Raw genomic sequence first — 15263 nt, 5'->3', positions numbered from 1 at the left:
CCTTCTGCTGGGCCATCTGTTACCTTCAGCTTAAATAACTGGCTTGATTTGGATTAAAGATTGTTGATCACGTATGTTCAATTTCTTGGCAGAGCACATGCCAACGGGTCCATCAGAAGGGGCCACAAGAATGATGCCACAGAAACTGTAACCATGAGAACGGGTCTTGGAGTCAACCTGAAGGAGGTTAAAATCTTTAACCGAGTAAGAGAGAAAGGTCAGCACTTTTGTATGATAAATACGTTTTATGTTATTTCTTTCTCTTATTTTTTTTTGACATTTATTTATCAAACTTAAGTTAGGGATTAATTCTTATATGAGTCCAAAACCTCAAGACCCTATTTTTTTACATCTAATTTCCTACAAAAACCATATAGTAGCCTAATGAAATGAATATATAATAGTTCATGGATAGTTTTGCCTAGGACAATGCATGTATATGGACATGTTATATACCTGGTATGGCTTCAGTTTAGGTTTAGACTAAGTAATACAGAAACACTTGATAAATATACATATTCAACGAAGTATACAAAGCACAATTAGGATATTAGAGAGTAATATATATATTTTTAATAGTCACACACTTTATTTAGAACTAACTAAATATGCCACATTACTTGGCCCAAAAGGTTGTTTTCATGTCAGATTATATTTTAATACATAAAGTGATGATGGCTCCAGAAGGTTGCTATTAGTGTGAAATAAGTCCAGAGTCATCATTTCTTTAAAATATGTTTTGAAACTGATATTACATGCTTTGGATTTTTTTTAATATCACTTCCATTAAGATAATGTTCATTTTAAATGTCCATTAAACTGTAATTAATTTTCTTGACATCAAAGGAAGGTATAATAATTTTGGAGAGGATGATGAATTCATAGAGGAGAATTAGTCTGACGTAGAAATCTTAATATCATGTTACATCTTCACTCAAAACTGGAGTGAAAAACTTATGCCCAATATACTTAGGAAGGTAGGCACATTGGAGCCATAAATTTCTTTGATATCTTATATACTTCAAAGACACCGACTTTAAGGTACTGCATATTTCTTTGGTGAATGCAGTTCATGTTTTGAGTGAATCAGTTACTTGTACCAAAGATTACAATATATACAACCTATTGTAATCTCAGTATCAAGTTTCAAAAGAGTTATGCACTTAACTGGATGATTAAGGGAAATTTTTTATGCTTGTCTTTGGATGGTCAGGGGAGCAGAAGAATGCGATCTTTGAAATAAAAAATCCCAGGTTTTAAACTGAAGTGATTAAAAATAGCAGTACTTTATAGTGTTTGGATTTATACTGACCAGTCTAAAAATTAAGCATAAAATAACCCAGAATATTCAACATTAAATTTTTAATATTTTTCTAAGAAAAAACACAAACATACGTGTGTGTATCTTTTTCTTCTCCCTAGGGACCAATGTTTGTGCCAAGGACAATGGGGGATGTCAGCAACTCTGTCTTTATCGAGGAAATTCCCAGAGAACTTGTGCTTGTGCCCATGGATATTTGGCAGAGGATGGAGTTACTTGCTTAAGGCATGAAGGCTATTTGCTGTATTCAGGGAGAACAATATTAAAAAGTATACATCTTTCTGATGAAACCAATTTAAATTCACCAATAAGGCCATACGAAAATCCACATTATTTCAAGAATGTCATAGCTTTGGCTTTTGACTATAATCAAAGAAGAAAAGGCACCAACCGAATCTTCTACAGCGATGCACACTTTGGAAATATACAGCTTATTAAAGATAACTGGGAAGACAGACAAGTAATCGTTGAAAGTAAGTACAACAATTTATTTTTAAACAGTTTGGTGGAAACAAGTATCATTTGGAGTAGTAGAGAAATTAGAGTGGTAATTGCATGTAGCAATTATATTTTCCTAGAGTTTATATTCAAGAATGAGTGAAACTATAGCATCCAAACCCCCAAAAGTCAAAGAAGTAATTAACTGCTAGCATGTACAGTGTGAATATTATGATTATTAGCTTCTAATCATGGAACATTCAGTATATTCCTTTATAATGTTTCTTATAAATAACTGTATTAATATTCATGGAAAATAATTTTTCAGTATAAAACTTACTAATTTTATTTTCTTCCAGTGGGTGAAATTATATCTTTAAGAATATCTACCTAATTATATTCAGTGAATTTTATTTTCTCAAGTATCAGATTTTTTGTGTGCATATATATGACAGTCTGGATGAGAAAATGTTATTAAATAATCTAATATTTTAAAAATATTTTTAATATTCTACAGGACAATACTTTTAATATTTTACAGGACTCAAACATAATATTGTGTGAATTATCTACATATTATAATTTAGAGAAACCTCTTTCCTGTCATCCAACTTTTACAGGGACAATATTCATATTCCTCATTCAGTATCTCTCTCTTCTCTATCTCTATGTGATTTCCATATATTCCTCACTTTTCCAATTTCACTATACTGAGGTCAGTCTTTTTCATTACTTTTTAAATTGCAAAATAATACATAAATTATAAAATGTTCAAGTAATATGGATTTTTAACTGAAGTTTCTGCCTCATCCCTGCAACATCAATTCCATTTACTTACTCCTAAGTGACAGCTGTCATGCCTCCAGAATTTTCTTTAGGTATGTGTATCATTTGTAATTACAAAAATGTAATGATACAATATTCACCTGCTTTTTTTCACTTACAATATATCTTAAAAAGCGTTTAAGGCTATTTAAGATAAGGCTCTGTCTTATTCTTTTGAAAGCGTGTATCTATCCTATACTAAGAGTAAACTAATTTATTTAACCATTTTCTCACTGACAATCATTTAGGTTGTTTTTGGTGTCTTATCACTACCTACAATGTCACAGTGAACATTTGTGCACATAAATATGTTTTTTCACACACGTGAATATTTCTTTAGCATAGAATCCTAGAAATAGAATTGCAAAATCAATCGTTTTTATTTTTTTTTTAGAACTGGTCAAATTTCTCCAAAAAGACCATATCAATTTATGTTTTCATTAACTGTTTATAAAAAGATCCATTTTCCTACACTTTTGACAATGATTTTATAATTTTTATTAGCTTATGACTAATATGTAAAAAAAGTCAACTTATGTTAATATACATTTACCTGATAACTAGTGAGATACAGCATCTATTCATATGCTTACTTATGTGAAAAACACATCAAACTCCCTATTGTACATTGACATCCCATGCTAAGCCTGTCACAGTTTATTTTGTTCTTTCAATATTTAATATCCTCACAATCCTTTTTGCCTATTCAAACCTGAAAGCCTTTCCAAATCAGTTCAAGTGCGTACTTTCAAGCATATACAAATACACATTCTTGTTTCTTTATTCTCTAGGTTACTATACTTGTTGATAATTTCATAACAATTTGTATATTCCAGCACATGCCATTTTGGCTTCCCTGTGTGTGTGTGTGTGTATATATATATGAAGATGAAACTATAACCGTACTGATCATAAAGTTGAGACATATTCGAGACTTACTGATTCTTTGGGTATATCCCTATGAAGTTTACATTATAATTCTCTTTGGTCCTCCCTCCATTTTCCTAGACTGACACAATTCAGAGTTGGAAGTGCTTATGTTGCATCTGTAATCTATTAACTAACTTATTCATTTTCTGTGCTCCAGATTCTTTGTCAGGTACCCTGGGTATAAAGATGAATGTGAGTCCATAGACCTTTAGAAGCCATAGTTTAAGAAGAAAACTATGAGTAAACAGACATTGAAATTCACTCGAATCTATAATATACTCAAGGCCTAGAGAATAAATAATCTTTCTGGGGAAGCGTAGAGGATGCCACTGAGATGAGTTGAGGAAATGTAAGGGATCAATAGGAGTCTGTCTGTTGAGCCAGGTGGAGAAGAGGAGGAGGAGGAAGAATTTTAGACCAGTGGTCCCCAAATGTGGTTCCTAGGGTCTCCCAATACATGTTCAAGGAGTCTAAGAGATCAAAATTATTTTCATAATAATACTAGATATTTGCCTTTCCACTGTGTTGACATTTGCACCAATGGTGCAAAAGCCATTGTGGCTAAATTGCTGGTACCTTAGCGCTAATCAATACAGTGGCACCAAACAGTACTAGTAGTCATTGTAATTTTCACTGCCACTTAATAGCAGGAAAAAAAAAAAGAGCCAGTTTCACTTAAGAATGTCCTTGAAGAAAAAGTAAAATAATTAATTTTATTAAATATTAATCCTTCAATACACATCTCTAATATGCTGTGTGATATTATAAAATACATATAAGGAATTTTGATGCATTCTGAAGTATAGTTGCCTGAAGGATACCATGTATTTCTGTCATTATTTGAGTTTATGCTTTTTTTAAAGAATATCATTTTTTACTTAAAAGAATGAGGAACAGACAGACTATGGTTATTTAAACCTGGGTGTATGGCAGACTAAATACAATGAGTCTGTCACTCCAAGGAAAATGACCTACATTATTTATTGCAAATAATAAAAATCAAGATTTCAAGTAAAAATTAAAATTTTCAAGACTTGTATCCACCACAGTTAGCTTGATAGCTTCCCAATACTTAAAGGTTTTTCTGATGAGATGGGTAGTGATATTACTAGTGATTTGGGGTGGGGGGGGTGTTGCATGCTGAAATTGTCAGCATTTGGAGGATATGCATAACTCAGGGAACCAATATTTTCCAAATGACGTGATAAAATCATGCCTGGGTAAATGATCCATTCAGAGTATAAGATAGACCAGTGAATTTTAATGTAACAGAATAGGAAAAGTTCATCACTATGGTTTCTGATTCCACACTGTAGCTAACCTTTAAGTAACTACCACTTGTGTTGTTGTAGTATAAAATCATATCCAGAATTATCTGAAAAGGCTATTAAAACCCTCCTTCCTTTTCCAACTTCACTGCTGTGTGAAGCTGGATTTTCTTCACAAATTTCAACTAAAACAACACAACAGATTGTACGAAGTAGATGTGAGAATCCAGCTGTCTTCTAGTAATCCAGACAGTAAACAAATTTATAAAATGATAAAACAATGCTGTCTTCTCATTTTAAAAAAATACAGCTATTTTTGTAGATGTTATTTATATTAATATGCAGTCAATTCATTTTTGTTTTTTAAAATATATTAATACATATAAAAACAAGTTTTTTAGTTTAAATTTCTAACACAATAGCTATAGATGTAACTCACATACACAAAAATTTTGCTGGAGTCTTCAATACTTTTTAAGACTGTAAAAGTCCTCAGAACAAAAAAGATTACAAACTACTCTTCTAGACTAAAGGCTCAGAAAATTTTAAGTATAAAGACATGAAAAAGCACAGGGTAGGCAAGGAGTGACATATCATTTGGTATGATTAGAACATGGGTTTCATGGCATGAATGGTGTGAGACGAGGCTATCGAGTCCTAGAGAGAAGTCCAATATTGAAGGATTTGGTCTGCCAAGATAAGAAGTACTAAAGAAAAAAAAGTTTCATTGAGATATAATGTACATACCATTCAACTCATTCATTAAAAGTGTACAGTTCAATAATTTTGGGTATGCTACATTAGTATATTACATTATTAATAATTACATTATTAATTTTAAAAATTAGGTTAAAAATATATAAAACATAACATTTGCCATTTCAACTTTTAATTGTACAATTCAGTGCCATCAATTACATTCATGATATTGTGCAGCCACCACTGTCTATTTCCAAAACTTTTAAAATAAATCTATTTATTTATTGGCTGCATTGGGTCTTCGTTGCTGCACACAGGCTTTCTCTAGTTGCAGCAAGTGGGGGCTACTCTTCATTGTGGTGCGTGGGCTTCTCATTGCAGTGGCTTCTCTTGTTGTGGAGCACGGGCTCTAGGCATGTGGGCTTCAGTAGTTGTAGCATGTGGGCTCAGCAGTTGTGGCTCACAGGCTCTAGACCGCAGGCTCAGTTGTTGTGGCACACGGGCTTAGTTGCTCTGCAGCATGTGGGATCTTCCCGGACCAGGGCTCAAACTGGTGTCCCCTTCATTGGCAGGTGGATTCTTAACCACTGTGCCACAGGGAAGTCCCTCCAAAACATTTTTCTCTCTTTAAACAGAAACCCTGTTTAAGCAATTACTCCCCATTCCCCCTCCCTGTATTCTCTGGTAATCTTTCATCTATTTTCTTTCTCTATGAATTTGGCTATTGTATATATTTCATATAAGTGGACTCATACAATATATGTTTTGTTGTGTGTGGCATAATTCACTCAGTATAATGTTTTGAAGGTTAATCCATATTGTAGCAGGTGTCAGAAGTTCATTCCCCTCTTTATGGCTGAATAATATTTTATTGTATGTATATACCACATTTTATTTATCCATTCATCTGTTTATGGACACGAGTTGTTTCTACCTTTGGTTATTGTGAAAATGGCACAGTGAACACTGAGATACTAATATTCAAGATAAGGAGTTATGATTTTCTTTAGCAGATGAAGGGAAAACAATGGAGTGTTCTAAGGTAAGTATATAATAGGACTTTTGTTTTATGAAGATAACTCTGGCTATGTTATGTTTGATGACATTTAAGAGATGCCATGGGAGGTTGTTGCTGAGTTACAGATCCTATTTATATCGTGGTAAATTAAACTGAAAACAATTTAATCAAAGTATATACATATTTCTGTTCAGTAGTTTGCCTTTTTGTTTGGTTGATAGTTTCCTTCACTGTACAAAAGCTTATTAATTTGATATAGTCACATTTATTTTTACTTTTGTTGCCCTTGCCTGAAGAGATAGATGCAAAAAAATACTGCTAAGACCAATGTCAAACAGTGTACTGCCTATGTTCATCAGGGATATTGGCCTGTAACTTTCTTTTTCTGTACTGCTTTTATCTGGTTTTTGTATCAGTAATGTTGGCTTCATAGAATGAGTTTGGAATTGTTCTTTCCTCTTCAGTTGTTTGGGATAGTTTGAGAAGGAGAGGTATTAACTCTTCTTTAAAGGTTTGGTAGAATTCACCTATGAAGCTATCTGGTCCTACACTTTTGTTTGTTGGGAGTTTTTGGTTTTTTGTTAATTTGCTGTTTTACTGAGTCAGTTTCATTACCAGCAATTGGTCTGCTGAGATTTTCTAAGAATTTATCCACTTCTTCTAGGTTGTTCAATTAGTTGGTGTACAATTTTTTGTAGTAATCTCTTACTATCCTTTGTATTTCTGTGGTGTCAGTTGTAAGGCTAGATTGTTTGCGATTTTTCTTGGTTCTTGACGAAGGCCTGTATTGCTATAGAATTCCCTCTTAGAACTGCTTTTGCTGAATCCTGTAAATTTTGGATTTTTTGTTTTTATTTTTATTTGTCCAAAGGTATTTTTCTATTTTCTCTTTAATTTCTTCAACAGCCCATTGGTTGTTTAGAAGCATGTTGTTTAGCCTCCACATTTGTTTTTCTTCTTGTAAATGATTTCTTGTTTCATAACACTTCGGTCGGTCAGAAAAAAATGCTTGATATGAATTCAGTCTTCTTCATTTATTGAGACTTGTTTTGTGGCCTAACATGTGATCTGTCCTGGAGAATATTCCATGTGCACTTGAAAACAATGTGTATTTTGCTGTTTGGGGTTGGAATTTTGTCTAGTTATCTATTAGGTCCATCTGATCTAATGTGTCATTTAAGTCAAAGTTTCTTTATTGATTTCTTCTATCCATTGACGTAAGTGGTTGTGTTAAAGTTCCCTAGCATTACTGTGTTACTGTCAATTTTTTCTTTATGTCTGTGATTTGCTTTATGTATTTAGGTGCTCCTATTTTGGGTGCATAGATATTAACAAATGTTATAGCCTCTTGTTTGGTTAATCCCTTTATCATTATGTGATGCCCTCCTTTGTCCCTTGTTATGGTCTTTGTTTAAAAGTCTATTTTGTCTGATGTAAATATTGCTATCCCAGCTTTTGTTTGTTTCCATTTGCATGGAATATCTTTTTCCATCCCTTCACTTTCCAGTCTGTGTGTGTCTTCAGATGTGAAGTGAGTCTCTAGTAGGCAGCATATATATGGGTTGTGTTTCTTTATCCATTCAGCAACCCTGTCTTTTGATTGGAGCATTTTGTCTATTTACATTTAAAGTGATTATTGATTGATGATAGCTATGTATTTATTGCAATTTTGTTAATCATTTTCTGGTTGTTTTGTAGTTATTCTGTTCTTCTCTCATTCTCCTCCTTTGTGATTTGTTGACTTTCTTTAGTGTTATGTTTATATTCCTTTCTCTTTATTTTTTGTGTATGTATTATAGATGTTTGGTTTGTGGTTACCATATGGTTCATATATAACAACCTACATATATGTTATTTAAGTTGATGGTTGCATAAGTCTGAGCACATTCTAAAAGCACTACATTTTTACTGCCCCTGTTCACAATTTGTGTATTTTGTGTCATATTTTACATCTTTTTATTTGTGTATTGCTTATATAATTATTTTAGAGGTAGATAATTTTACTACTTTTGTCTTTTAACCTTCATACTAGCTCTAGAAGTGGTTGATCCACTACCTTTACTACATGTTTGCCTTTACCAGTAGGATTTTTTTTCATATTTTTCTTGTTTTTAATTGTGGCTTTTTCTTTTCTATTTGATGATGCCCCTTTAACATTTCTTATAAGGCCAGATGAGTGGTGATGAACTCCTTTAGTTTTTGCTTGTCTGGGAAACTCTGTATCTCTCCTTTCTTTAGTTCTGAATGATAACCTCACCAGACAGAGTATTCTTGATTGTAAGTTTTTTCTTCCAGCACTTTGAATATATGAAGCCAGTTCCTTCTGGCCTGTGAGGTTTCTACTGCAAAGTCACTGGATAGTCTTTCTTTGTGGGTTTCCTTGTGTGTAACTTATTTTTCTCTTGCTGATTTTAAGATTCTCTAACTTTTGACATTTTAATTATAACATGTCTTGTTGTGGGTCTCTTTGGGTTCATCTTGTTTGGCACTCTCTGTGCTTCCTGGACTTGGATGTCTCTTTCCTTTGCCAGGTTAAGGAAGTTTTCAGTCATTATTTCTTAAAAAAGTTTTTCTATTCCTTTCTGTTTATCCTTCTTGAATCCCTATAAAGCAAATCTTAGTTTGCATTGTATTGTTCCAGAGGTCTCTTAAACTATACTCATTTTTAAATTCTTGCTCTTCCAATTGGGTGAGTTCCACTAACCTGTCTTCCAGATTGCTGATCCTTCCCCCTATTATATTTTTTATTTCGGTTATTGTATCCTTTGGTCCCGAGTGGTTCTTTTTTTTATATTTTCTCTTTGTGGAAGAGCTCGCTGAGTTCATTCAGTTGTTTCCCAAGTTTGGTAAGCCTATTTGAGCTTTAGCTTCTTTTCTGAGGTTTTGTTCGTTTTTTTATTTGAAATGTATTCCTTATTCCTTTGTCTCCTCATTGTGCCTAAGTCTGTGTTTGTTTAGGTACTTAGAATAATCAGCTATGTCTCCTAGTCTTGAAAGAGTGGCCTTATGTAGAAAGTGTCCTGTTGGGCCCAGAGGCACAATCCCCTGTCGTCACCAGAGTCAGGTGGTCCAGGGCAGTGTGTACTTTTCCTGTGGGTGGTTGGGCTAACGACTGCTGCAGGTACACTGGGGGTAGCCCCCCAGGCCAGCTGGCTGTAACCTCTGACTCTAACTGTTGTGGGCACCCTGATAGGTGGAGCTGAGGACACCCACAATGTGGGATGGCCCCTCAGTGCATGAGCTGCTTTGGAGGGACACCATTGTCATCCAAGGCAGCTTGCCAAGTTGGGCAGAGAAGGAGCCACTTTGGATGAACTGGCCAAAGTAGGTGAGTTGGACAAGGCAGGTCCTTGGGAACACTGGGACAGGGTGCCCAGTGTTAGCTGGGTTGATGGATAATGACAGAAATGGTGCCTCTCAGCACTAGGTCAGCTAGGTAGAAGGAGAGTTTAAAAACATGTTGCCTTTCAGCACTTCTGTACCTGGAGAAAGTTCCAACAGATTCCTGCCACATGCCCTAAAATCAGTCAATGAATCTCATGACCCAGGTGCTTTTCAAGCTACTGCCTCTGCACTGGAATTTGGAGTGAGTTTGTGCATGAGCTCTTCAAAAGCAGAGTCTTGGTTTCCCACAGCCCTCCAGCTCTCTTGGACATAGTCCTCACTGATTTTCAAAGATGGGGCTCTTCTTTCCAGTGCAAGTCCCCTGGGATGGGGAGCCCAATGTGATGCTTTGAACCCTTGCTCCTCAGGGAGCACCTCTGCAGCTCTGATATTCCTCCTGCTTGTGTGCCACTATACTAGTTGTGTGGGTTCTGATTAGAACACCATTCTGCTCCTCCTTCTTGTCTTGATGTAACCTTTTCTTTATATGCATAGTTGTAGAAAATCTATTCTGTTAGTGTTCAGGTTGTTCTCAGAAATAGTTGTTCCACATGTAGTTTTGGTGTTTCTTTGGCAGGAGATGAACTCAGGCTCTTTGTACTCTGCCATCTTAATATACTCTATTTTGATAAATCTGGAAAAACACATTTCATTTTGATACATCTTTTACCAGTTACCAAAAAAGTAAATTCACTGACATGTGATTAAGTATTTAAAGATAGAAGAGAGTTCTAAATACTTTTACAAATCAGATTTAGGTTTAGATCCTTTATATATCTGAATATGGGGAAAGGATAGGATGAAGGCTCTCTCCTTTATCTTTCAATTCATGTAGAATGAATTTTTTGCTCTGAGGTATAAAAGATGAGATGAAGAACCACTAAATACAATTAAATGTGTATTACATGCTTACAATGTGCCATAGATTAGGTAGTGGCAAATAAAGATGAAAGGTCTATTTTTTTTAACCTCTGGGAACTCAAAGTATGGCAAAAGGAAAATGCTGTGTTTCACTTTTCATACATGAAGAGTCAAGACGGTCATCATGATATTAAAAATTAAAACACCAAGGTTATCTCTGGCTTTAAAAACATAGCATGATTGATGATAACTATAAAAAATAAAAACTAAGAAGAGATTCATAATTTCAAAAAAAATAAGATTTTCCTTAAATAATAAACAAACAGAACAGAAATACAATGCAGTTAGAATGACTGAAACATCAGACTTCTGAGCCCTAGAATATGGATCCTACAGAGGAACAGGAGCAAGTTTAAAGCCTGCTTGAACCAGGGACTGGGGTGAGGCTGCCACATAGGAAAATAAGGCTGAAGTAAAGCTGTGCCATCTCCTTCATATACCAATGTCCTATGTGACGTTTTTGCCATAGAGGCTTAGCGAATACAGAAACAATCCTGTGACCAACACTAACATCAGTCTTTTATAGGTTGATGGCTTTTCAAGTTCTCACAGGCCCTGTGGAGCAAAAATCCAAGTGAATTATGAAAGACAGGGCTGCAGCTTCAGGCCCAGGGGCCAAAGGCAACTGAACCAACAAACTACAGGGAATGAGTGCTGGAAGAGAGGTTAAAAAATTACTTAAGGAGAGTCTGCAAATTCCACAATAGATGGATTTTAAAGAAATACTAAAAAAATAGCTAAAATTAAAAAGTGCACCAACCAGCAGATGAGTGAAAATAAATAATAGAACAGTTAGAAGGAGACTTTTATAACTTTTTGGGGAGTTCATCAGAGAGGAAAAGGAATACATGTTTATAAGAAGTACAAGAAATGGTGAAACCAAAGAGGCTAAAATTATATAAGAAAAAATTAATAATTAAAATGAAAACAACTAAAAATCTTAGAACTGAAAAATATGGTCAGTATAATAAAAATTAAAAAGAAATCCCAATTGATAAAGTTTATGTTGGACTAGTCCAAGTGAGAATGAACCAATGGTATGATAATTAGTGAGGAATTAATATGTAAATTACAGAAAAAAATGAGAGCAGTTGTGAAACTTGGAAGGTAAGTTGGTAGGTTCAACATGATTATAGCTAATAGAGGTCAACAAATGACAAAGAAGAGAGGGAAGGAAAGAGAAATATCATCCAAGAAACAATAATGGAGTTTACTACAAAAGAGGAAATAAATGGGTTCTTAGATTGAAAATTTAATTCTGAGTACCGAAAAGAATCATAAAATTAAGTCAGCCATCAAAGTAAAATTTCAGAGAATCATAAAAAAAGGGAAAACCTTAAAATGCTACCAGAAGGAATAGAGAGATTATCTACAGAAGAACAACAATTGAATTTAAGCAGGCTTCTCATCAGCAGCATTAGAAATACGTTCACACTCTTAAGGAAATATATAATCCTATAACTGACTAAACTGTTATTCAAAATGAAGGGAAATAAAGATTGTTCCAGACATACAAAATCAGTAATAGTACATTGACATATTCTCACTAAAAAACAAACAAAAAAACCTTAAAATAATGGCTTCAAGCTTGACCGTAATACATATTAAGTAGTAAAATTTGTGTTTTACATTATGACTTGGTATATGTGTTTCAGTTTTACAGATTAATATCTTTATTCCATAGGATTCATTCTGATGCTTTGTTTTAGCCAATCAGAGCAGTTTATCATTTAAAAAAACAACATGGCTTAAAATAAGGTCAAATGGTTTCCTTACATTCAATAACCAGTTAAAACATGTAATTAAGCAAAACTTCTCTTAAACTGGAAATAAAAACAAAGGATGCACAAGACTGTAATAGAGAAAATTAGAAAATATTAGTGGACATAAAGAATGACTTTAAATAAAGGGAGAATATGTAATTTTCATGATGGGAAAATTTGATTTCCATAACTATGGAAATTTGCCCCAAATTATCTGTAAGTTTAATGCAATTCAAAATGCCCAAGTAACTTTTTTCATGCAACTTCATATGGTGATCCTAAAACGTACCTGGGACAGCAAAATTCCAACAACACCTAAGGCAATTTTGAAAAAATATAAATTTGTAGTCTCTCCTTGACAAGAATTTCACTTATTATAAAGTTATAATAATGAAAACAATGTGATATTATTAAAAGAATAGTTAAATGGAACAGAAAAGAGGGCTTAAAACAGATCCACACATACGTCTTGTAAATGTTTTTTTACCAAGTTGATATTACAAATCAGTTGAAAACCAATGAACTGCATTTAATAAATTTTGCTAGTACAATTTGCATACAAGAAATAAGTAAAACTCTATCTCTAGCTTATACTGTACTCAAAAATAAGTTTCAGTTGAGAAAGATGGTGAAGTAAAATGACCATGAGCTCACCTCCTCTCACAAACACACCAAAATCACAACTAACTGCTGAACAACCATCAATAAAGAAGACTGGAATCTACCAAAAAAAAAAAGATATTCCTCATCCAAAGACATGAAGAAGAAACCATGGTAGGAGGGGCACACTCGCAATATACTCAAATCCCATACTGCCCAGATTGGCAACCCACAAACTGGAGATTGATTATATTGCAGAAGTTCTCCCACAGAAGTGAAAGCTCTGAGCCCCACACCAGTTGCCCCAGCCTAGGGGTCCAGCATTGGGAGGAGGAGTCCACAGAGCATTTGGCTTTGAAGGCTAGCAGGACTTGATTGCAGGAGCTCCACAGGACTGGGGGAAACAGAGACTTCACTCTTGGAGGGTACACATAGGTCTCGCAGGCACTGGGATCCTGGGCAGAAGCAGTGACTACAGAAGAACGTGGGCCAGACCTACCTGCTAGTCTTAGAGTGTCCCTGGGGAGGTGGCAGATGGCTGTAGCTCTCTCTGGGGTCATAAAAGCTGGTGGTAGACATAGCAGGGACCTACGTGCACTCTGGCTTCAGGCAGACATTTTGGGTCTTTGGCCCCAAGACCTGGCCCCACCCAACAGCCTGTAAGCTCTGGGACACTTCAGGTCAAACAACCAACAGGGTGGGAACACAGCCCCAACCATCAGAAGACAGGCTGCCTAAAGACTTCCTGAGCCCACAACCACCTTTAAACACACCACTTGACATATCCCTGCCCACCAGAGGGATAACACCTACCTCCAGACTCTAGTGGGCAGCCACCAGACCCTCCCACCAGGAAGCCTGAACAAGCCTCTAGACCAGCCTCACTCACCAGGGGAAAGACATCAGAAGCTAGAAAACCACCATACTGCAGCCTGCCAAACTGAGTCCATAAACACAAGTCAGAACCTATTCTGGGAACAGCTGGTCCTTGGCCCTTGAGTGATGAAGGGGAGTGTAATGCTGGGACACATAAGACATCCCCTATGGAGGGCCACTTCTCCAAGGTTGAGAAATGTAACTAAACTACCACATACATGAAAATACAAATAGAAATGTGAACAAAATGAGATGACAAAGGAATATGTTGCAGATGAAAGAACAAGATAAAACACAAGAACAACTAAGTGAAGTGGAGATAGGCGATCTACCTGAGAAAGAGTTCAAAATAATTATTGTAAAGGTGATCCAATAACTCAGGAAAAGAATGAATGCACAGAGCGAGAAGTTATAAAAAGATTTTAGCAAAGAGTCAGAAAATATAAAAAGCAACCAAACAGAGTTGAAGAATACAATAACTGAAATTAAAAATATAGTAGAACGAATCAATAGCAGACTAAATGAGGCAGAAGAACGAATCAGTGGGCTGAGGACAGAATGGTGGAAATCACTGCCTTAGAATGGAATAAAGAAAAAGAATGAAAAAAATAAGGGCAGTTTAAGAGACCTCTGGGACAATATCAAACGCACTAACATTTGCATTATAGGGGTCCTAAAAGGAGAAGAGAGAAAGAAAGAGCCTGAGAATATTTGAAGAAATAATAGCTGAAAACTTCCCTAACATGGGAAATGAAACAATCACCCAAGTCCAGGAAAAGCACAGAGTCCCATACAGGATAAACCCAAGCAGGAACATGCCAAGAAACACATTAATCAAATTGACAAAAATTAAAGACAAAGAGAAAATATTAAAAGCAACAAGGGAAAAGCAAAAAATAACATACAAGGGAATTCACATAAGGCTATCAGCTGATTTTTCAGCTGAAATTCTGCAGGCCACAGGGGAGTGGCACCATATATTTAAAGTGATGAAAGGGAATAACCTACAACCAAGAACACTCTATCCAGCAGCAAGGCTCTCGTTCAGATTCAGTGGATAAATCAAAAGTTTTACAGATAAGCAAAAACTAAAAGAACTCATCACCACCAAACCAGCTTTACAACAACTGCTAAAAGAATTTCTCTAAGCAGAAAAGAAAACGCCGGAAGTAGAAACAAGACAATTAATAGGAAAGCTCACCAGTAAAGGCAAACATACA

At 35.2% G+C, this 15263-nt stretch overlaps 1 protein-coding gene across 1 annotated transcript in view; it reads left to right on the top strand.

The window, feature by feature from the left end:
- LRP1B (LDL receptor related protein 1B) overlaps window positions 1-15263 on the top strand; it is a 1885740-nt gene that overhangs the window by 1385296 nt on the left and 485181 nt on the right. Inside the window, exons 41-42 of the mRNA XM_082465229.1 lie at window positions 93-217; window positions 1423-1794. Of these exons, the coding sequence (XP_082321355.1) occupies window positions 93-217; window positions 1423-1794 (497 nt within the window). The remainder of the gene's footprint in view (window positions 1-92; window positions 218-1422; window positions 1795-15263) is intronic.

Source organism: Balaenoptera physalus, assembly GCF_965194825.1.
Source record: "Balaenoptera physalus genome assembly, chromosome: 6".
Taxonomy (NCBI): Eukaryota; Metazoa; Chordata; class Mammalia; order Artiodactyla; family Balaenopteridae; genus Balaenoptera; species Balaenoptera physalus.
This window is presented reverse-complemented; position numbering and strand designations above follow the sequence as displayed.